The following is a 22379-nucleotide window of genomic DNA, read 5'->3' as shown; positions in this document are numbered from 1 at the left end:
ATTGTCTGATGTTCTTCAAAAAAATAATCTGGCTTCTGATTTTGGGATGTAAATTTACTCTACATACTTCACTGTGTGCCTGCCAGAGGACGCTGGGAAGCAAAGGAATTTGACCCACATACACAAATAACTATATATGCAGCACAACACGGATCTGGGCAGACACAGGGTTATTTTTCTTTTCCAGGAAAATCCTGGATCAGAATTAGTCACAAAGACACGCTACCCTGGCAAAAGATAAGTCCAGAGCTCTCCCAAGTGTGTTGCTGCTGAATCAACAGTGAGAGCACTCAGGCAGCTCTGGGCTGTGCTGGACACACAGCAATAAACGCTGGATGTGTGCTCCACACCCCACAGCAGCCACGATGTGCTGTGAGAGGTGCAGCTGCTGAAAGATGAGCAGCACACACTGCAGAGCGTTTCTAGTCTCATTGCACTTGCCCTAATGTTTCTAACTTCTACTACTGTGTGAGATTTCTTTTACTGTTGGAAATAAGTGTTTTTAAAACTGATGCATTTGCATTCACGAGCCCACAAAATAGTAACCAAAGCATTAAATAACAACAATTTAAAACTAAGAAAAAGTGCTGGGATTCTTTTTCCCTGCTGTCTCAAGTGTGATTCCTCACACAGTGTCTTGAGTGCAGCAGCTGGGCTTTAAGAAAAACCAGAAATTGTCCAACGGCATGTGACAAAACCATGCGAGTTGTTAGAAGTAGAGCCAGAGGGGTGGAAGAGACTGGTGAGTCAGCTTGTCACAGAAACATGGCTAGAGCTTAACTGGCTGTAAAACCCAACAAGGGCTATGTGTTCTGGGGCACCCGGCCAAAGTATGCCCAAGAGCCTCCAGCTCTGGATGACAGAAGCTCCACCATGCAAGCAAACTGGGGCAGTTGCACTGCTAGCACCTGGTACACTCTTTGACCCGAGTTATTTGATTTTATTTGTCCCAATATACACAAACCCTCTGTTTTCCACAAAACCCAAGGACAAAGCCTTGCTGCCACCAAAAACGCCCCCATGTTCCCAGCTGCTGGATGAGCATCAGGTCTCAGTGCAGCAGCTGGATGGGCCAGTGGGGGAAGGCTGTTTGTGCTTTGGATAAGCTGGATGAGCAGCAGCCACCAGCTCCGGGGCCACAGGAGCTCCTTTCCTCCCTGCTACTTTGTCTTAGCAGGATCTCACATTCTTGCATCTTGCTCCAGCGCTCATTCACAAGGCTGACACGTATGGCTGTACCCTGTGTGGCCCCTGCTAATTCATGACAACACTAGTGACTGACAAGAGCTGGCACCTTCCCCATCAACACACACTCTGGGCCAGCATGAGCAGCAAATCCATGGTCGAGGAGTCTCGTAAAGGAAAGGCTGGAGTGAGTGCTTGTGGCTGCATCGTGCAAGCACTGCTCAAGAGCCCTGGCTCCTGGGGTTGCACTGTGTGGTCTGGTGTTAATATTAAAGTACAAATATGAATGCTGCAGCTAGCACAGCCTGCTGCATGAGGCCAAGAGGGGAGTTTAGGGCAGAGGAGTCCCTGCAGCCTGTTAGTTCTGGGGGAGGCAGCAGCCTGCTCCTTGCAGATGTGTGCCCTGGCTCAGCTCCACACATGTGAGCCCCGTGGGGCTGGCAGCTCCTCACACGCCAGGCGTGTCACACGCTGCTGGGAGCATCTGCACTGCCCACCCTGCCCTGCCCCGTGCTGGGGTGACACATCACCAGGTGCCACAGGGGCACAGCCAGCCATGCCCTGGAACTGCCAGTGGGGAAAAGAGGTCAAGCAAGAACAGTGATGTTTTTACATTTTTGTGTGTACAGATAATCAATAATTAGACCTCTTGGTGTGTTATATGTTATCCTCTCTGGTGTCACTGTCTTCCCCTAAAAATTCCAATGTTTCCTGCTCTTCCTCTCTTTCCACAGAAAGCTGTAAGTGACATCTGTGCAGGTGGGGAACAAATTTTATTCCACCAACTTCTGATACATCAAACCTGACAAATATACAAGAGATGCAAGAGTAGCTAATGCTGTGTGCTCATTGCCTTTGTGCTACATCACCACTAAGGAGCATACAGAGGGGGCCAGTCCAGAGCAAAACTATTGTTTGCAATTGCCTTTCCCTTTTGACATTTTCATTGTATGTTCTTTCAGGATTGTAAATCTCCTGCGATGTCTTTACAACACAGCTGCGAGGAGGCAACATCTAAAAAGCTGAGGAAGAAAATGTCCTGCCACCTGGGATCAGCACTCTTCATCTCCCCAGTAACATTCAGGAGTCTTGGGCCGCTCTGGCTCTCTTCTCTTCCACTCTGATATTTTTCAGTCAATGCATGCCTGATTCTTTTTTTGTTCTTTCCTGAATTGCAGGTAGCTTTGAAAAAACACGCATGAGCCAGCCCTGCCAGGTGAAAAATAAAGGCTCCTGATTGCTATCATTATTATTATACCACTAGACATTTTATTAACACTAAAGTGTGACATTTCCCTCCAAAGAAAGGCTTTCTCCTGCCCTTCTGCATGGCTACTTTATTGAATCCAAACTCCGTTTCCGAGGATCCTCACCTGTTTAAACGCTGCTGTATTTCTAAAAGCAATTTAACCTTTCATCTTTTATGGATGGATCCTTTTTTAACAAAAATCCTATAGGGCCATTTTTCTCCTCATCTCCTTGTGATCTCAGTGATATTACGTGATGTAGCTTTTGAAGAAGAAATGCCGAAACAGCAGCTTCACCACCTGCAGCTAATGCAGCAGGAAGACGGAAAAGGCAACCTGGAAAAATCCCTTTTCAACATTTCTCTCACAAGCTCCTGGTAAGAATCCCCCAAACCGAGAATGTCTCTTGCATAGAAATGAAGGGCAAGGGCTCAGGAAGGCGAGAGCAGCCTGGAGATTTGCCGCTTTGTAAAACCCATCGGTTTGTTTCCCAGCCTCGCGTCCTCTCAGTCCATCGGTGACTCAGACACCACCCAGCTTTAATTATTTATTTTTGGCAATGGCTGTGTGTTGTCCAAGGTAACAGGAGCTCCTGGGATGGAGAACACAGCCAGTGCCCAAGAGGTGCAGTGTTCAGAGACAGAACAGTTTCCAAGGCATTGTTGGATGATTTTACTGCTTGCTTACTGCATGGCCCACATGGGACCCTTGGTTCAATAAAACACCAGACAAACTACAGACACCAGTACGTATTTTCCTCTGCTAAATCCTCTAATCCTGCTTCAGTCCAGAGCACTCGGAGACATTCAGCCTCTCTCCATGCCAGTCGTGTTTCTGCTTCTCCCCGCTCGTGTCTGTGCTCACTGCCTGCCCAGCTGCCCTGAGCCCATGCCCCGGGCAGGAAAACACCCCGGGGCCAGGGAGCCAGGGGCAGGGCCCTTTGTCCTGCCCTCACCGGCCTCGGCACCGGCTCTGAGCGCTGCCCGGAGCCCGCGGGGCTTTGGAAACATCCCCAGCAAATGCCGAGCCCTCCCGGGGCTGCCAGCACAGCCGGGCAGGTTGTCCTGCTCCTTCCCTCTCCCTTCCCTGTCCCTCTGCACAGCAGGTGCCCGTTTGTAGTTTCGGAGCTTTTGCTTCAGCAAAGCTTCTCCCAGTCACACCTGGGAACATCCTGTCGCTATGGAAGGTGTTTCTGTGCCTCTCACCCCCAAATGAAAGCCTGTGCAGCCTCACAGATGTGCCACCTCTAAGCTGCAGTTAAAATCTACATTTATCTGTAATTTACTTTATAAAACACATTAATAAAAGTAATTAAAGCCACATAGCCAGAGCATCCACCAGCCAAAGAGACATCATTAAGATTCCCCACACCTGAATAACAAGCGAGGAAAAACAACACGGGGATTTAGAGTTCAACTTGCAAAAGATAACACCATGCATTAGAAGCGAATGAGCCTCCCAATGGGAGCAGCACTAGAGAATGGAAAGAAAATAAAGTAGGGCAGTGTGCCAAATTCAGGAGGTTTTAAAAAAATAAGCAGCACAGCCATCACAAAAGAATCCCCATTTCAGCCCAGCATGGGAGGAAGTATGAACTGAAACCCAACGAGGATTTCCATGTTACTGTCTTAATTTGTAAGGGCTTTGAAAAATAACACAATGCTGAGCTGGTCTTTCTTTTTTGGGAAGAGGGGAGAGGGTCAAAGGGAACTGTATTGGTTATCAAATAATGACAGAAAAAGCTATTCTCTCTGGCTCTCCTAAACTCCCAAGTGACTTGAAGGGACACAAAACACATCCAAAGAAGCCCTCGCGCGGGCAGGCAAAGCGAAGCTGCGCCTTTCCCAGCACGGCGCTGACACTCAGCAGCTGCTCCCGAGGGACGCGGCCGCCTGGCCCCGCAGGAGCACGGCCTTGGGCAGCCCGAAGCACGGCCAGCAGCCGCAGGATCACACCCTGACGTTCAGAGGCAGCTCTGGCCACTCAGCACCACCGAGGGCTCACGCTCATCATTACTGCTCCGAGCTGGAGGGAGTTTTTGCTCCTCACACCCGCAGGGACTGGACGTGGAATCTTTTTGTCCATATTGTTGGGGGATGCCACATTCATCTCGAACTTTTTCTTTGCCTCCTGTTTTCAAGCCTGTTCAGGATCTTTGCTTTTCCCCATTCTTACTCTGACAATTTTAATTGTACAAATCTAGCTTTTCACCTTTTGTTGCTCCACAGATATAGGAGAAGGCGAAATGCAGGTAGAGCACCACAAAAGCAAAAGGCAGGTGAGCTTTGAAGGAAAAGGGATCTAGGAAAGGGACAAAAAGGAGCATAGAAATGGAGGGTTGATCTCTGTTGTACTCACAGCATGGAGTAAGCCAAGCAACAGCTACTGTACCTTAACTAGGCAACCGGTAGAAAATCAAACCTTCCCTGTGATCAATAGGATAATGGTGAGAGTTTGATTAGCCTTGGAAAAATTACAATAAGGAGAGAATTTTTTCTCTCCATGGGTTGGGTGATTTCCCTGTGAAAGTTTTTACAAGAATGAGGCTGCATATAATGCGTCTTGTTAACCCAAATTACATGCACTCGAATTCCCTCTCTTTCCCCAAAGAAATCAGAGAAGAAATCAGGCGTGAAATGGCATGTGGGTGGGGCTGAGCCGAGCCAGCACCACTCTCATAATTAAATGAGACTCGCTGAGCCCCCTCTTCTCAGAGCCTTTCAGTTCTTCTGCTGGGCTCTGCTCGGTGCCCGCAAACACGGGCTGTGCTCCTTGTGTGCGGCTTTGACACACTCTGCAGGCTCAGGGAGCTGTGGGAAAGGGGGGGCTCTGGCCTTTCTCCAGGTCAGGGACCCCTCAGAGCAGCCCTTCACGCTGCAGGGTTAAAGGCTGCAGGAGCTTTGCAGAGCCCTGGCCCGGCACACAGAGGTGTCACCCTGTGTGGGTGACACGGGAGCAGGCAGAGCCTCCTGAGCCTCCCCATTGCTGTGACACATTCAGAACTTCCCTGCGTGTTTTTTCTTGTGCAACGGGGCTGCAAAAGCCTCTGTGGTTTGGAGGGAGGCAATCTCAGCCTGACTTTCCAGAGAAATGGGGGCATTTTCACCCCCAGGAGGCTCTTGCAGAGCACACAGGGGCTGTATCCCGTACTCAAAACTCCCTGGGGAGCAAGGAATGGCGCTCAGGAGCCACAGCAGGGAGGCTGTGCTATTCCTGTACCCTCCAGCTCCCTGGGGCTGTGCACTGAGCACTCCTGTGGGCTTGGTGCCAGGTGTGGTTTTAGCTGAAGGGGCCCCGTGCTGGCCCAGCACCCCCGTGTGACCCCTGCCTGGACTGCTGCAGGTCACTGGTGAGGTGTCCCTGCCTGTGGCAGGGCATTGGAACTCTGGACTTGGAGGTCCCTTCCCACCCAAACCATTCTGTGATTCTGTGATTATAGTCTGAACCACAATCAGATGCACTGGGGAATTGTAATTCCCAATCCCTGGCATAAAATCCTAGGATGGAATCCCTGTTTCCCAGGCAGCACAGAGAGCAGTGCATTAGGTGGTTACTATTACTAACAACAGTAATGGAACCCCTACTAATGTAAACATTACATTGGTGGTGGTGCCAGCAGGACTGTGTCCCACGGTGGGGGACACCTGGGCAGGGCCCTGAGCACACAGCACAGAGCCCTCCAGAATCCAAGCACGCTCAGCCAAGTGCAGGTGGAAGGGGCACTTCAGCCCCACTCCTGCAGCTGACAACGGAGCTGCCAGGAGAACTGAATGGCAAGATGGATGTTTGGTTATGAAATAAAGATGCTGTGACTCTCTGGCTTTGCCATATGTTTCCGAGGGTGGGTGCAGAGAGCTGCCACAGCTTCAGGCTCGCGCTGCTCCGGCTCTCTGCCCTGCTGGTCCCGGGAGCCCGGTGGGTCCCGCAGGGCTCTGGTGTGTTTGTGGCGTGCTGTGCTGGCACCCTGCCCGCTGGGGCTCCTTCCTCCCCGCTGCCTCTCCCGGCTTTGTCTGTCGCCGTGCCCGCTGACGCAAGGCGAGCCCGCGGTTGCAATAACGAGCGAGTAAGAAAAGCCCTGGGGGAGCAACCTGGGACAATGCACCCCGAGCTGCCTTCCTCGGGGAGCAGCGACAGGGGACACGAACAAAGGAGCCTAAGGCAGGGAGGCAAGCAGGTGGCACTGGGAGGAGGCAGGTGGAAGCGAGACAGCGGCACACAAAAGATGAAAAGAGGAGTGTAAGGAGAATATTGAAGCTCGAAGAGATGCTCCATCTGGGCCAAGGGAGCGCTGGAGAAGGAGCCACGTTTTAGGCCTTTGCAACAATAGGTTGTGAGGAGGTCTGCTTGAGAGAGGAGCAGCTCGCCTCCTTGACTGGCAGCTGCTAAATGTGTCAGTAGCTCAAAAGGAGATGTTTGCAGTGCGTGCACCTCAGGCTGCCCTGCTGATCCGCTGCCTCAGGTCAGGTGTATTTTACACACTATAAAACAGCAGAATTTCCATCAGTTCCTGAGAATCTTCCCCTCCTCAGCACTCATCAAAATGCACTCCTCATTCACAGTCTCCTTCTGACACTGGGAATATCTCAACCCTTAGCAACAGGTGATGACAGGGCATGACATGTTGTATCAGTGTTTCACTCTCTAGAACATTAAGATTGGATTTTTCCCACTTTTGCATTAATGTCCTGTGAGATGCACAGGGCTCAGCTTGCAAGCAAAGAATTGTGTTCCCTACACACGGATCTGTGGCTGAGCTCTGCAACAACACAAACTGATCTGTTGGTGTTCCTTTTATGTCATAATTCAGACCTTTACTCGGGGTCGACAGCGCAGTGCTTTGTCAATCCAGATGCCATGCCAAGGACACGTAAACTCATTCTTCATTCATGCCCCCTTAAAACAGCAGAGATGGTCTCGTGGAAAGCACAGGCACAGCTGCTTTTTTTAAGAGATATTTTGTACAATGCAGCAGTCATGAGATGACACGAGGGGTCCCCAGGCAGCTCCACCTGCCTGGCTGGAGGCTGTGGGCCAGGGGCTGCTGGGGCTGCCAGCGCCTGGTAACGTGGCCTGGCTACTCCCCAGAGCTGAGCAGGGCTCACCTGATAAACCCCCACAATTGTGTGCTGCAGACTACTGCTTTCAGTCTGGATCTGTGTCCAAAAGCAGTAAGGACAATAAACAAGTTGTTATTTAGGTATTTACTTCTTGTTCTTCATACATCCTAAACATTCCTAGAAACTGTTGGGAAGTCTGAACACCAGCTTTCTTCCTGGTGCTGTGCCTCTGTGTAGAGGGCTGTAAGCCCAAAGCAGGAGCTCTGGGAAGGACCATGTTCAGTAGCAGGAGAATCTGGAGATTTAGTGTTCATCCAAAGAAACTGCTGCAGCTGGGCCCCATCAGCCCATTTTTGGAAATTAATGGAACGGTGGAGATGGACAGGTTTGGGGCACAGGACCCAGACAGGGGATTTTGAGTGTCCCACAGGAGCTTCCCAGAGGGTGGCAGCTCTGCACACACACGCTGCACTCCCGAGCCCATCCTGCAGAACCCAAGCCTTGCAGCCTCCCCAGTGAATCCTTTAGCTGGATCATTAACAGTGATCAGCCATGCAAATGGCAAAGGAGTAACCAGTTATTAACAGAGGGCTCCTTTATTGTTTCTAAAAATAGGCCTGTGAAGTGAGGTGTGTTCTTGTTCTCTGTGCACACATAAAGAGAAACTGCAGAGCAATAAACGTTAGTATTTAAAAACACCCAACCTAAGAAGGGCACTTTCACTATAACTTTCCTCTTTATGGAGGAATAACAAAGGATCCCTAAGCTGCTATGGTTCTACAGAGACTATAAAATGATTGTGAGTTTAACTGAATCTTTCCTGGGTTTGAAGGTATAAGATTAGTGTCTGTCAAGGGAATTGGCTTTGTTAATACTTGAAGTTCAGTCCAGCTGCATTTTCCCTGCATTTTATGACATCTGGTTTTGTCACTTTCAACAGTTTGGTAAAGCACCAAGATAAGAAACATACCCAAAATTAAACTCTGTAAAAGGTGAAATTGGGTTTAGAGCTTCCTGTTCCAGGCTTTGTACTGTTGGAAACTCAGCAGCCAGAATCGTGCAGCACCCGTGCAGTAAGTGACATTTTCCTTGTCAATTATTCATATGTAACAACAGATCTGCTGCTAAGTAAATACATTTAATGAAGAGAGCCAGCTTACAGCAGCAAAGAGCAGTTTGGGATGCAAAGGCAGCATGTGCAATAGCTGGGTTTGTCTCCACATTTCTGACAGAGCACTAGGCAATGTGAGAGAGAGCACAGAGCCCTCTGACACACACACCTCCTCCCTTCCCCAGCCCCCAGGGGAGGGTGGCACGGGCAGGTGTTGTTACACACACCAGAGCCAGCTTCCTCCTGTGCAGCAGGAGTCTGAAATTGTTCCTCAGACCAAAAGCCTTCCTGGAGGCCAGAGGTGGCATCACCTCCAATGCAGTGACTTCTCCTCATCCCGGGGATGCTGCACTCCTGTCCTCCAGGCCCACTGCTCTTCCCAAACCCTGCTCCCTGGCTTTGGCACAGAAATGGGTCTTTGCCTTCTTTCAGCTGTACAGCTCCTTGGCTTACCCATCTCTCAGGGAGGGGAGACAGACTGCTCATGCTCTCAGGCATACCTGTGCTGGCTGTGTTCAGTTTCCCCAGCCCTGCATCACAGGTCCTGCTTTCTCATCTCCAGGTACCATACTTAGGGTCTAGTGCCTCCTTCCTGGAAAACAGAGATCCCCTTCAGTACCTTCCAATCCAAATTCCTCTCAGTCTGGTGTGTGGGATTGATTTGTGCCTTCTCACATATCCTGCAAATCCCTAAAGGGAGGCGCAACAGTTTCTGGTTTCTGTTCTCCAAAGCAATGTAAGCCAGGCCCTGCTGTGGTCGGCAGGGCCGGGTCAGCAGCAGTCGGGGCTCAGGGTGAGACTGGGGTGCACACGTATGGTCACACTCATCTGCTGCACTGCCGTTTTCTCATGGCCTCCCATGGGAAGTGTAACAACTTCCACTTTGCCTTTTGCTCCAGTTTGGCACTGTTCACTCAGGGACTTCAAAGCCCTTTCTCAAAATAACAGCAAGTAACCTCTGGCCAGCCTCCCTGTGCTGGCCACAGAGCGTCTGCGGTGGAAGCAGGAGGCAGGAGTGCTGCCCTGGCCTCTGCTCCAGCCAACAGGCAGAAAAAGAAAGAACAGAAATACCTGGAGTCCTGCCAGAAGCACATTCTTCCCTCTAATGCCTGGCATCAGCTCCAGTATAATTCTAGAATTAAAATGGATTATATTTTATGCAGATTCTTGTAAAAGCAGCCCAGCTTTTGGTCTGTTCCAAGGCAGCTGATAATGGTGGTACCTGCATGTAAGTGGCTGCAACACACCTTGTGCTCCCAACACAGATCCCCAGGAGCTGGAGCTGCTTTGTGAGGAGAAAGTAGTTCTGCAAATAGCTGCCAATGTCTTTTCTGAGACTCCTCTTTTGTGCTGGAATAGCCAGAAGGGACTCTGGAGAATCCTGTCAGTGCCAGTGAGTGGCACAATCTATAATCTCTGGGATAAAATGGAGTGATAGAAAAAGAGAGTATGGACACAAAACATGACTGGGAACTGTCTGCACTCAGGGAGCTGAAGAGTAAAGAATAGCAGAAAATAGCATTGTACAGCTTTTAGATTAATCTAACATGGATTCCTGATTCCATACGCACAATAGGGGCAGAACTGGAAAAGCCATACAGAGAAATGAGGGCCACAAATGGCCCTCGTTCCTTAAAAAGCCTCTCAGAGTGTGGGTGGCTGGGCCTGTTTCTGCAGCACGGGTGGCACTGGCTGTGCTGTGACTTCTGCTGTCATTCAGAGAGGTGGGTGAGGAGCCAGCGCCAGCGGGCGTGCAATGGGGAAAGTCTGGGTCTGCATTGGCTAGAGGTGACTGAACCAGGTGGCAGGACACCCGTGAGTGATCTTTTTAAGCACAACCTCAGCTCCAAAATGCACCAGCAGCTGGCAGAGCCCATCCCAGGGCTCTCCTAGAAGCCCTGGCCAGGTGAAGGTGAGCACTGCAGCCAGTGCTGGGGGAAGAGCCTCCTCCAAAGAGAAGCACAAGCTCCTGGCTGTGACACCTCTCCTCTCCCCAGCCCATGGGCAGCTCACACTTGTCTGCCAGCCTCTCAGAGATGGTCAGATCATACAGGAGCAAAAGGGGATACAAAAGCTTTTGAGCTGCTTCTGAGGGATCCGTGCATGTGAACTAACAAAGGCGAGTGGTCAGCAGGGTTAAATCCACAGGCACAGCCTGTGCTCCAGAGAAACTGGGAATGAGCTGCATCTGCCTCTCTGGGATAATCATACAAGCAATGGTAAATAAGTGTTCTTCTGCCTCAAAATGTTTCATAGGACTAGTAACAAATTCTCAGAAGGTCTGGCTTCAAGAGATGAGATATCTTTGAAGATTAGGTCCAAGCAGTGATGTCTCTTTACCCTTCTATCTGTCTGTGGGTGACAGACCAGCTCCCAGAAACTGTTCTTCCCCACATTCCCAGAGTCTCTGCCCAGACTTGGGCGAGACTTGGCATCAGCTTCTTGCTCAATCACAGCCTGCAAAGCCATATTACAGAGTATCTCTTTTGTTAGTCTTCATTTCCAGAGGAAGGACAGCAAAAATGACTGATGAAACACGAGGAAATTATGTGGGAAGGAAAAGAAATAGTAGGTGCAAATGCAGTTTCTGTAGGCTGAAGGTTGGAGTCAGAAAAGAATACTTGGAAGCTGTGCACTCTGCTAAGAACATGAATATGTCTCTTGGACTCGTTCCTTGCTTCAGTCATCAAGGAGAGCTGGTGTGATCTGTGCCTGGAGAGCCACTGGGAGGATCTGGGGCTTAGCTCTGTGTGGGGAAGGATTCATCTCTGCTGTCTGCTGCAGCCTTCAGCCAGCCCAAACAGCCCATGGCTCAGAGCTCCTATCACTGATACTGTGTCAGACCAAGAGGCCCATGGAAAATCAATACCCTTTCCTAGGAGCACTCAATTACCAAAGCCTGCGGATCTTCTCACTGGCTTTGAGTAGTACCTAAGGGGTGTTTTATTCCCAGTAATGACTGTGCCATGGACAGATAACAGCCTCGGCAGTTGGTGTCACTGCTGGAGGAACACGTGGTGGCCTCAGTGCTTGCAGGGCTGCAGATCCAGCGTGGCTCTGCAGCACCAGCCAGCCCTGCCTGTGGGGCACTGCAGAGAGGCATCATCTCAGTGATTTATCAGTTAAAACTGCTCCCCACAGAGTGAAGTCATGCTTTCCAAATATTTGTGTCCCTCTTGATTTGGGCTTTCTTTCCCCGCATAGCTGCTGGGCTAAACTATGCAGGGGAAAGAACAGATTTCTTTCTTTAACAAAAAGCTTAATTATTTCCTTTTTTCTAGATTTTGTTGCAAAAGTGTAACTTCCTGTTAAGTGCTCAATTTTACAATGTAATAAATTGATACAGTGGCATGTAAACAAGCTGTGTAAATACATGTGCAGAGCCATGCCTTTTACAGGGCAAAGAAGAATTTGCACAGAAGTGGTTTTCTGCAGAAATAATAATTTGCACAGTGTTACGCATTAGTACAATAAATGGTATTGCAAGGTCTGAATTTACTGACAGCAGGTTGTGTATTTTGAGTACTATGTTTTGCTCAAATTAAAACTCAAAAAATATTTACTGGCTACAAAAATCCAGTTATTAGGCCAGAAAGAGCTGCTAACTTCATACTAATCTGAGAAGAAAACCACTAAATGCCCAGTGTATCTTTTTACCCAGTCTCTGAGAAAAGGAGCTGTTGAATTGATAAATGCCACTCACGGCCCTGGTCCAGCTCAGCTCTGGGTTTCCTGGGTGGAATGGTGATGTGGAGCACTTGTTTAACGAGTCTGGAAGGTTGGTGGAAGCACAATTGCAGCAGAAATGGCAGTAATATAAATTTCTGTCTATTAGGCCTGTCAGTATTGGCTGCTTCAGTGGAGGTGATTTTTGGGCTGGGCTCTGTCTCCCTGACATGGACAGGTCTGATGCTGGCAGGAATTTGTTTGGGTGTGCTCCCCGCTGTGTGTGGGGGTGTTTCACCTGCAGCCTGTGCCAAAGAGGTGAGAGGGAGCTCAGAGAGGCACAGGCCACCCCATCCACAGGCTGAGTCCAGCTAGGCACAGATTAGTGCTGCCAGGGGTGGTACAGATCCTCCTTACTCAGAGGGGTAAATCCCTGTGGGGGCAGAGAAACTCCACCCGAGCACTCACAGCCAGGTATGAAGCCTGATTCTTGGCTTGATTTGTGTCTTTGTCTCCTTTTCCTTTAGATGAAGATTGTTCTTACAGGTGCCTAAGCTTCCTTCCAACAGACAAAAAAGAGCAAACACTTACAGGAAAGCAGCCTAATTATGTGGGGGTTTTAAACAGCCAGGAGGAAAAGGTAGCTTGAAAACCAAAATATCTTGGAGGCCCCTTCTGCATCCATAGTATATTTGATAAATTGGCTTTTGCTTCCAGGGCACACATTCAGCATCTTCATTAGTATAATGATCCTTGCTCTTCTCTTTCCAAACTTAGATAATTTGAATAAAAAAATAAGTTTTATGAAATGTAGCCATTAATGGAGTCAATAAATTTTAAGCTGTGATTACATATCACTTGCAGCCATCCCATCCCTCTCTGCTGTAGATCAAAATATATTCAGCATTCTTAAAATACATTGTCCATTGTCTGTTTGACAAGAATAATCCAGTGTGCTGGTGAGTACCAAGGTGACCTGAAAGTTTTTCTAGTACATAATCTCCTCTTATTCTGCATTATGTATGAACTCAGAGACAGAATATCTGCATTGTCTTAAATAAACTAGGTAAAATGTATTTCAAAAAGCTTCTTGAGTCAAAAAGTAGCAAATCATTGTATGTATTTCCATATTTGTATAGTTTCATTATATTCTTGTTCTAAGTTACTTTTAAGTCTCTTTCATATTTAAAAAATGAACTACACACCTATCATGCAAAATGTAAAGAAGTATGTTCAACTAGTTCAAATTAGATATACAGTAAAAATACACTTCCAAAGAAATATCATTTCCATTTTTGTTCATGTTTTTAACAGAATTTCAGACTAATACATCAAATGTGGAACTGTACAAGAATGTGAAGAAACATTAGGATTGCAGTAGTAAAAAAATGTACAGCATTCAAAACCAACAAGCTCTAAACAACCAAACAATACCACAGGATTGAAACAGTCATGGGGACAACATAGGTCATTGGAGCCAGAGTGAATCCTAATGCACCTACATAAAGACCCTACATAGAATATTGTCTCTTATTTATATGCAAAATCCCTGATTTGATTAAACCAGACAATTTCTCTAATTGTCTCGTATAGGTTTCAGATAAGATTACCATGAGAGTATTCCCCTTCAGGAAGGTCAGGTGTTTGAAAAGGCAATATTGAGAATTGATTTGAAAGGTATTTCCATCCACATGGATTCAGGTAGTTAAGATACAAGATCACAAATAATAGCAGTACAATTTTAAAGAACCACTGGAATTGTTCTCTGCTACATTTGTAACACTTCAGATTTCAAGATTCAGTATTTTTTAACTGTTCACAGGTTAATACACAGGGTTTTAATTATGGGCTGTAACCATTTAACAGTGGACCAAAATTGCCTTTTAAATCAAGAAAAGATCCAGCTTACCATGTAAAAAAAAAATCTCCAAGGTGATTGACAATGAACAAAATGTTACAAACAGCAGAATCTCCGTGTCAGAACAGCTTTGAAAGGCAGATATGTACCTGTTACAGTCCACCAACCAGCACAACATCCTTATCAGACATTGGGGTTACGAGGAAAAATGTCCTGGATAAACCTGTAACATTTATAAATTCAACACAAATCATCTTTTTTAGTGTCTCATCACTGTGCATAAACTCAAGAGACCCTGCCACCCTGGGTTTGGTGGCCAGACCCCAATCCCTCCTGCAGATTTCAGCTAGTTCCCATCTTTGAGGACTGTCTTGCTTTGCCCATAGCTCACCTCTGGGGTTTTTTAAGCTGAAGTGTTAAAAAGGTTAATAAATGACCCAATTATGTCAGCTTTTCTATCCCATAGTCCTCATGCTCTGAAATCTCTCCCTGATCTTGATAGGAATTTGGCTGGCACAAGAATAGCAAATTTGCAGCCCAGAAAGGTGAATAAATGTAGCACTTTTAAAACCAAATCACTGTTCAGAAAAAGTCCAGCCTACAAAATCATCTTCAGTGCCCTGAGAAGGGCAAAGAACACAAATCTCGGCATCTATCTTGCTGTTTATTTGGAATAATCTTTTAGTAATTCTGATGCAATGGGAATGAGGGATTCGTTTTAGAGAGCTGGCCAGTACAACCCAACATCTGACTGAAAGAACTGATTGGAACAGGTTTGAAAAGGAACAACCATCTGCATCTTATGTACCACTCCAAACCTCTAAACCTACTGGGCAAACAGCATAGTGGAGACTCCTTCTTATACATAATTAAACTTTGCTGAGGTATTTATTTTATTACAGAAAAGCAGTTTTAAAAACAACAGGAAAAAACCTCAAAATATGAGTTATATTCTGCAGAGATTTTTGGGGAGAAGGAATTCAGTTCTGTCGAAAGGTCCATAATCATTAAAGGAATAACCACTTCCAGTGTCAATAATATATTCTTCCTTGGCTTTTTATTCCTTCAAAACATTACAAAAAATGTAAGGCTGTGACTTTATAAAACATAGTTTTGCCTCAACTTTGCCCACCGGTGTTGCAAAATAACCTGAAATATTTTTGCCTTTTTCCTAGGGCAAACCTCTGCCAGTGTCCACCTTGGTGATGTGGCCACTGAGCTGTGGGACCCTGCTGGCCTCCTCCAGGGCAGGGGACAAGCCACACCTCACACAAAGCAAGATCCATGCATGCTGGCCAAAGTCAGGTTTCCTTCAGGTGGCAAAATGAACCACAGTTCTTCTATTTGAGTTTTAACATTATCTGATAACTTCTACCTGCAACTAACATTATTTCTCTACAATGAAGACACCTACTGTTGTACAAGCTGGATTTCTCACCCATAAACACTTTGGGAACCAGAGGAACGTGTACATCACATTTGGGGTTTTTCCTAGGCAGACACTGTGTCTGAAGTGCATTTTTCTAACCCTTTTAGATCCAGTCAGCCTACCTCGATTGTGACACTAATGTTAAACGTAACTGCAGCCATTTCCAAGTAGTTTCCATAAGTGGTTTTATTACTGGTTAGATTTTACAAATTCTGGTATTCGAACAGACTTCGACCTTAAAATTCTAAAACAACAAAGCAACCAATGAAAGGCTTAGGACTATTCAAAGTAACAAACTCTTTAACATTTTTGCCCTGGTCATAAATATACAGAGAGAAAAAGAGAGAAGTGGACATGGAATCCAAAGAATGTAGATAAAACAGTATATAAGGCACATGGCAGTCTTTGAAAATACAGAAGCTTTAGCCAACTTAAATTAATTGCTGTTTCCCTTGCTCAGTCCACAAAACTGTACAGTTACACAAATGTTGTGTTGCAATAGATCTTCCAAGTTATTCTTCAGTCCATACTCCATAATACCAGAACACTACATTTCCTTCTGTTTTTTAGGAGAGATCCTAATTGTGGTTAGTCAGTTGCTCAAAGCCTCTATTAAAATACACTTGGAATTTCAGCTAAGAATAATTTCTTTTTTAAAGAAATTATTAAGAAAGAGTCATCAGAAAAGATTTGTAAGAGTTGTCTGTGAAGGACTTCGAGATTCATGAACCTCAAGACTTCCGGGCACTGATGTCAGGACGGACGTCACGGTTGGCATAGTGGGATTAGTCAAGTCTGTTAGAGTGGTGGGAGTGCTGGATGGACTCATGGAGGCATTGGATATTTCTGAGGCAGGACCTGAAGGGGTCCCTGCTTGGAGTGTTGAGTCTGAAGTCTTATCCACCCCTGTGTTTTCTTGGCGTAAGAGGTTCCGTCTGAATTTGGCTCGAGCATTTTGAAACCAAACCTGAAACAGTTTAATATAACAGGGCAGCATTTAAAGACCTGCAGTGTTGAAAAATGCAAAAGCACATTCACAAATTCATCAATGCTGGAATTGGGAAAGACGTTTTTACTGGTAACATATTAGAAAAGCAGTTCTAGCCATGAGAAATGGCCTCTCCCTGCAGAATATTCCTTCTTCCCTGTCCTTCGATCCCTGCAAGCAGTCTGCCAGGAGAGGCTGAGGATGGAGGCTGCAGCCTGACTGCACAAGGCATGTGAAAGGATGCTCAGAAATTTGGCAGCGTGTGGAATCCTCGAGAGCCCTCGATCCCAGCAGCATTGGTCTGGGTGGGGCCAACACCACGCACCTGATGAGCACAACACCGGAGTTTCCCCCTTGTACCTCACGTCCATCTCCCACCAGAGTGCTGCTGGCACAGCCCGGGGCACCCTGCCTTCCCACGGGCTCCTGCTGCCCCAGGAGCTCCCTCGCACGCCTGCAGTGCTCCCTCTCTGGAAAGGCCTGTCCTTCCTTCTTGCTCTTCTCTTATTCTTCCTCAAATGCTCCACCTTCCTTTGCCTATGCCTGTTTCCTTTGTCAAATGTTTTCAGCACTGCTATAACGTTGGGAAAAGGGACTGGAAAGGTATTGAAGACCTACATTACATCAAAAACAGCGATTTCAGTAGGAACAGCAACCGCACAGAATCTTTTTCCCAAGGTTTCTACTTCTTGCATTCTTTGCTTATTGGGGTGAAGGACAGGGAAAGTGAGTGAGTGTGTGGGACTCCTGAAGGACAGGGAAAGTGAGTGTGTGGGACTCCTGAAGGACAGGGAAAGTGAGTGAGTGTGTGGGACTCCTGAGGAGACAGCAGTCGTGCAGAGATTCTGCTCCTGGCTCTGGAGCTGCCCGGCCCTGCCGAGAGCCAGAGAGGGAGGGAAGGAGGGAGGGAAGGAGGGAAGGAGGGAGGGAAGGAGGGAAGGAGCGAGCCGCAGGAAGGCGGCCGGAGCGGGCGGTGCTCCCACTGCAGCCCCAGCTGATGCACCTGCCTCGGCTGCTCCACCTCTCTCCACCTTTCTTCACGTCTAGGGATGCTCCAGCTCCAAATTCCCCCTGTGGAGCACTCTCCCTTCCTTGGAAAGCTCTCTCCCCCAGCCAAAGGTCTTTAATGTGCACACCCTGTCTCTCACACTCTCTCCAGGGACTGCCACAAGGAAGTGATCCTCAGGCACAAATTCAAAATCACATAAATCACATCCCTACAGGTCCTTCTTTCTGAAAGCTCAGTATTTTAGACCAGTTTTTGTTGGCATTTGCTTTGTTAAAACACCTCATTTAAAGACTGTTTATCAGTTTCATATACAAAAGTTCTCTTAAACCAGCACAGGTAAAAATATTCCCATGATTTTATCAGAGTCCAGTACAGCAGTGACCCTGCTAGAGCAGCAATGTGGTCAAAAAGGAGCAAACCCCAAAGGGATGATTTTGCCTGACATGTTCCCAAGCAGAGTCCTCTGGTGGGACTGCTCAGAGCCCCTGGCGTGCAGGGGCTGTGGGTGAAACCACAAAGGCTCAAGCACCAACTGCTCAGGAGCAGCAAAAACAGCAACTGGAACTTTCTTAGGACTTTTTACCTTTCAGACAGAAATCATTTCTATTTGTTCCACAAACTAATTTAGTGGTTGGTTTCTTTAAAATACCTTCTGGCAACTGTATAAAGGATAACAGCTGTGAAATGGAGTTTGGAGCTGGCTGCTGTCACCACGTGTGTTCATGTAGCCATGGCATAATTAAAGCAGAACAGACAAACCAGTTGGCCAGCTGCAGGTACACCTACTTCTGCATAATTTCACATTTATGTTCATTAAAATACCCATCTTTTTATATTCATTAGTCCTAAATATGGGAAACATGACACTCTCCTAAATGTCCAGCTGCTCCTTAACCTTAGCAGGGCAAGAGGCTCTCTGGTGCTCTTTGGAAGCATGTGGTATATAAAGTGAGAAAGATTCCTGGTGTTTATGGATTTCCCTTCATCTTCCACTAACATGAAAACCTGAGCTCAGCTGCCCTTACCAATGACCACCCACACTGCTTTCAGAGCTGCACATATAACATGGTTCATTGTCCCTTTATTAATGGCAATTCGTGTTAGACATTGAAAATATCATATAATTCTGCAAGTATTATCTGAAAATAGAGATTATATGACTGCTTTTTACTTCCTTCCCCACTGGAATAATGTCAAGGTTAATCAGTTAATGGTTACAGGGCTCTTTAAAATTGTATAATAATAAATATTTGTATTATTACTGAAAATACATCTAATCATTTGAATTCTGAAAACACCTTGTCTTATGACGGAAGGGATAACATTACTTCCACCATAGTGACATTCTGGTATGTGCTTTAAATCTGACATCCTCAGCAAAGCCTTCTTGTTAGAGAGTGGTGAGAGAGAGCAGGGCTGTTCCTGGGGCTGTTCCTGGGGCTGTGGGGTTGTTCCTGAGGCTGTTCCCCTGCCCCTGGGCCATTCCCAGGGCTGTCCCCTGTCTCTGGGCCATTCCCAGGGCTGTCCCCTGCCCCTGGGCCATTCCCAGGGCTGTCCCCTGTCTCTGGGCCATTCCCAGGGCTGTCCCCTGCCCCTGGCCATGACCCCAGCAGGGACAGTGGCAGGGCTGTCCCCGGGGCTGCCCCACTCCCATGGGCAGCTCAGGCCGTGCACCTGGAAGGGCATGGCAGAAATAACCACCCAGCCACACAGAAGTGGAAGAATCCTTCCAGAAGGACTTATCTCACATCAATTACACAATTCCTTCAGGACTGAGGAATAAACAAAATCATCGGGAAGTATTTAGTGGGTTTCTGTCCAACTGTATCAGCACAAGGCTGAGCTATTTCAAATCAAAGGGGAAAATACAGACAAAACTCCCAGTGCAAAATGAAAAGCAGCTGCAAGACCCAGCACTGCTGCTGGCACACTCCGGTGAGCGGGGCTGCGTCGTGGAGCTGGGCACTCAGCAGTTAGGCAGAATAATATTTACTGGGGTGAAAAGATTGCACTCCCTCGTCAGTGATCTGTGGAACAAATTCTTTGTTTCCACCAAGTCAAATAGGAATGAAATAACATCTCCATATGATAAGGGAGTGTTGAATATGAACACACGAAGTGTTGTGAGGGATTTGGATACTGAAGTTAATGGGATCGTCACCTTAGATAACTTTATTTTCTGGTTTGCAACACCTCCACTGCTGCATCTGTTACATATTAGCTGTGTGAACAGCTTCTGCTAAAAACAAGTTTTTAAACCAATTTTGCTCATTCACACAGCTACCTGGAGACACTTAGGTTCTCTGAATTTCACTAAGTAGTAAGTGGAGACACAAAACACAGAGGATGTAACACCACAAAGCAGACTGGGCTCACTCATTGCACACACATTGTGATGACTCTGCTGCAATTAATAACTGCTCAGTCAAAGAGATCTTTAATGAATGGGGGCTCAGGAAGAGCCTGCAGCCTACAGCAAACCTTCCCTAAAGGGCAGCACAGGTCCCCACATGGGATGGAAATATTTTAGGTTTGTTTACCACTGGAAACTGGACCAGCAGAGTCCAAATGCATGCAGTGATTTCTGTAGGATTCTGATAGTGACTTTACTGGGGACTGATTCAAGAAAAAATAAATTGTGTACAAACACACTCTGAAAAATGATGCTTTATGTTCCTGAAGTGCTTGGGCTGTGGATAATCTGATTCCAGACACCCAGGGAGAGAAGAGGTACATACCTATAGCTGACACAGCACACCTCCTCAGGGCTATCTACTTTCACCTTCCTTTTCTAGACTCACAGAAAGAAAGATCAGTTCCCCAGAGAGCAGCATTTATGCCAGTTAGGTTAGTTAGCTCACAATTAGCTGGGGCTGTTAATTACTAATGATAGCACACAATAAAGAGCTTGTGTTCCCCAGCTGTATTACAAGAGATATATGAATTAAATTGTAAATGGAAACTTGAATTGGAAGGAAACAAAATAAAAATAGGTGTTAAAAGGATAAATACGTTTGCTATGGTTTGAATGTGGCTGAGAGAACAGTGTGCATTGAAGGCGTTGAAGGAAATGCATCCTGAGAGGCAGAGTGTTGCATTTCCAGCCATCCCACACTGGACATGTGCAGCTGGTCACAAATTGTTATAAAGCAAAGACATCAGTCAGGGTTTCCAGCTCCAGCATCACAGAACATCTGGAAAATCCTCAAATTCTCTGCTCCTCTACAAAGTCCCCTCATTACACGACATGTGGGGCTGTCTCAGTAACCAACATCATGATGAGTTTTCCCAGCAAAGAGCAACCCTAAAACTCATCTGTGTGAACTTAATTGTCACTCACAGGTAGAGATAAACCAACTGGGCTGAAAGGTTCTAAAACATACAAAATACAAGTTTGTGTTCTCATGGCCCAAATTAATTTTCAAACAAAACTTCCATGACTAGAGAGTGCTCATAAGAGGCAGGAAAACTCAAGTGATAGCAGACAAAGTGTCACTCCATTTTCTAGAATTGCCTCCAACAGCACCATCCTCAGGGAACAATCCTCACCAGCAACTACTGTCTTCCACCAAGTAGCTAAAGCAGTCTGGACATAGGGGAGTATTTAACTCTGAGAGTAAAAGAAGTGAAACACCAAAGACCAAAATGGTAACAAAACTTTGGTGGAATTGTAAAGTTCTGCAACAAACAAAAGGAGAACCACAAAGCACCTGAAAACTGCAAATTGTGACGTGTAAAATGAAATGAAGAGGCTGTGAAGCAAGGAAGAAACTGAAAGAGGAACAGAAGAGTAATGGGGTGAAGTCCAATTTTGGAGACAAGGAAATACGTTCTGAATAGGAAGAAACAGAGACAATAACTTGGAAAAAAGATGGAAGGAAAGACCTATTCAGTGAAAAGAGAGAGATGGAAATCAAAGTTTGGTGTGGAGTGACAAGAGAGAACAGAAAGATAATCAAAAGACACTTCCTAGACACCGATGTGCCATTTCTCAGGTAATTCAGGTGTGAATTGTATTACCAAAGTGTCTAAATTCTGAGGGTGAGTAGAGGAGAAGGGTCAGTCTGAGGATAGACCAGTGCAGTGAATTTCTTCAGCCATGTGTGTGGTTTCAGGGCAGCTGCTGTGAGACACCACATCAGGTGCTGGGGTGTTCCCTCTGCCAGAGGAATCTGCTCCTGCACAGCAAATCAGGCTCAGAAAAACAAACCCAGCCCAGCTATGAGGACGTAGCCACGAGAAGTCACTGCGTACAGTTTGGCATTTTACTGGGAAGCCTACAAATCCTTTGTTCCTTCTTCTGGTAGGTGTTAGCTCTGAAAGCTCCAGGGTCCCTGCAGTGAATTCAGTTTGCTCAGCAGTTGTCTCCTGCCCTCCACTTGCCTGTGACTTGTGAGCTGTCCACGATGCTTCCCAGGATGGGGCTCACAGCCCTACCTGTCTCTAGGAAGGTCACAATCCTTTTTCTACAATTAAGACCCATTTAAAACTTTCAGCAGTAAATCCTGGAATGCCATGGCTCCTATATGCCCAAGTTTATCTCTAGGTACAGGCATTTGGGTAAGTGCTCATTAAAATTGACTTCTTGAGTCAGAACTATAAATTAAAATGCAGCTGAATCAACTAATACTATTCCCTTTCCTTCCCACAATAGCTCAAATTGAGTGTGTTCCCATGAACAAGAAAAAGTACTTTTAAAATGCAGTTTTATTTCATTCTAAGTTACTAAACTATGAGTAAAAGTTTTTGAAAAATTTAATTTACGTCCACTTCAGTTATGAACGAAAAGCCGTCCTCCTTGTCCTGACAAAATGAATTCAAACTGTTGA

General features: G+C 46.5%; 1 protein-coding gene across 6 annotated transcripts in view; it reads right to left on the bottom strand.

Annotated features, from left to right (window-relative positions):
* Nucleotides 1-13484: 13484 nt before the first annotated feature.
* Nucleotides 13485-22379, bottom strand: part of LHX2 (LIM homeobox 2) — a 52909-nt gene continuing 44014 nt past the window's right edge. For all 6 annotated transcript variants that reach the window (XM_064393413.1, XM_064393414.1, XM_064393412.1 and 3 more), the window contains exon 5: nucleotides 13485-16520. In XM_064393413.1, the coding sequence (XP_064249483.1) occupies nucleotides 16233-16520 (288 nt within the window). In that variant the 3' untranslated portion in view covers nucleotides 13485-16232. The remainder of the gene's footprint in view (nucleotides 16521-22379) is intronic.

This window comes from Passer domesticus, chromosome 18 (genome assembly GCF_036417665.1).
Source record: "Passer domesticus isolate bPasDom1 chromosome 18, bPasDom1.hap1, whole genome shotgun sequence".
In the NCBI taxonomy this organism is placed as follows: domain Eukaryota; kingdom Metazoa; phylum Chordata; class Aves; order Passeriformes; family Passeridae; genus Passer; species Passer domesticus.
This window is presented reverse-complemented; position numbering and strand designations above follow the sequence as displayed.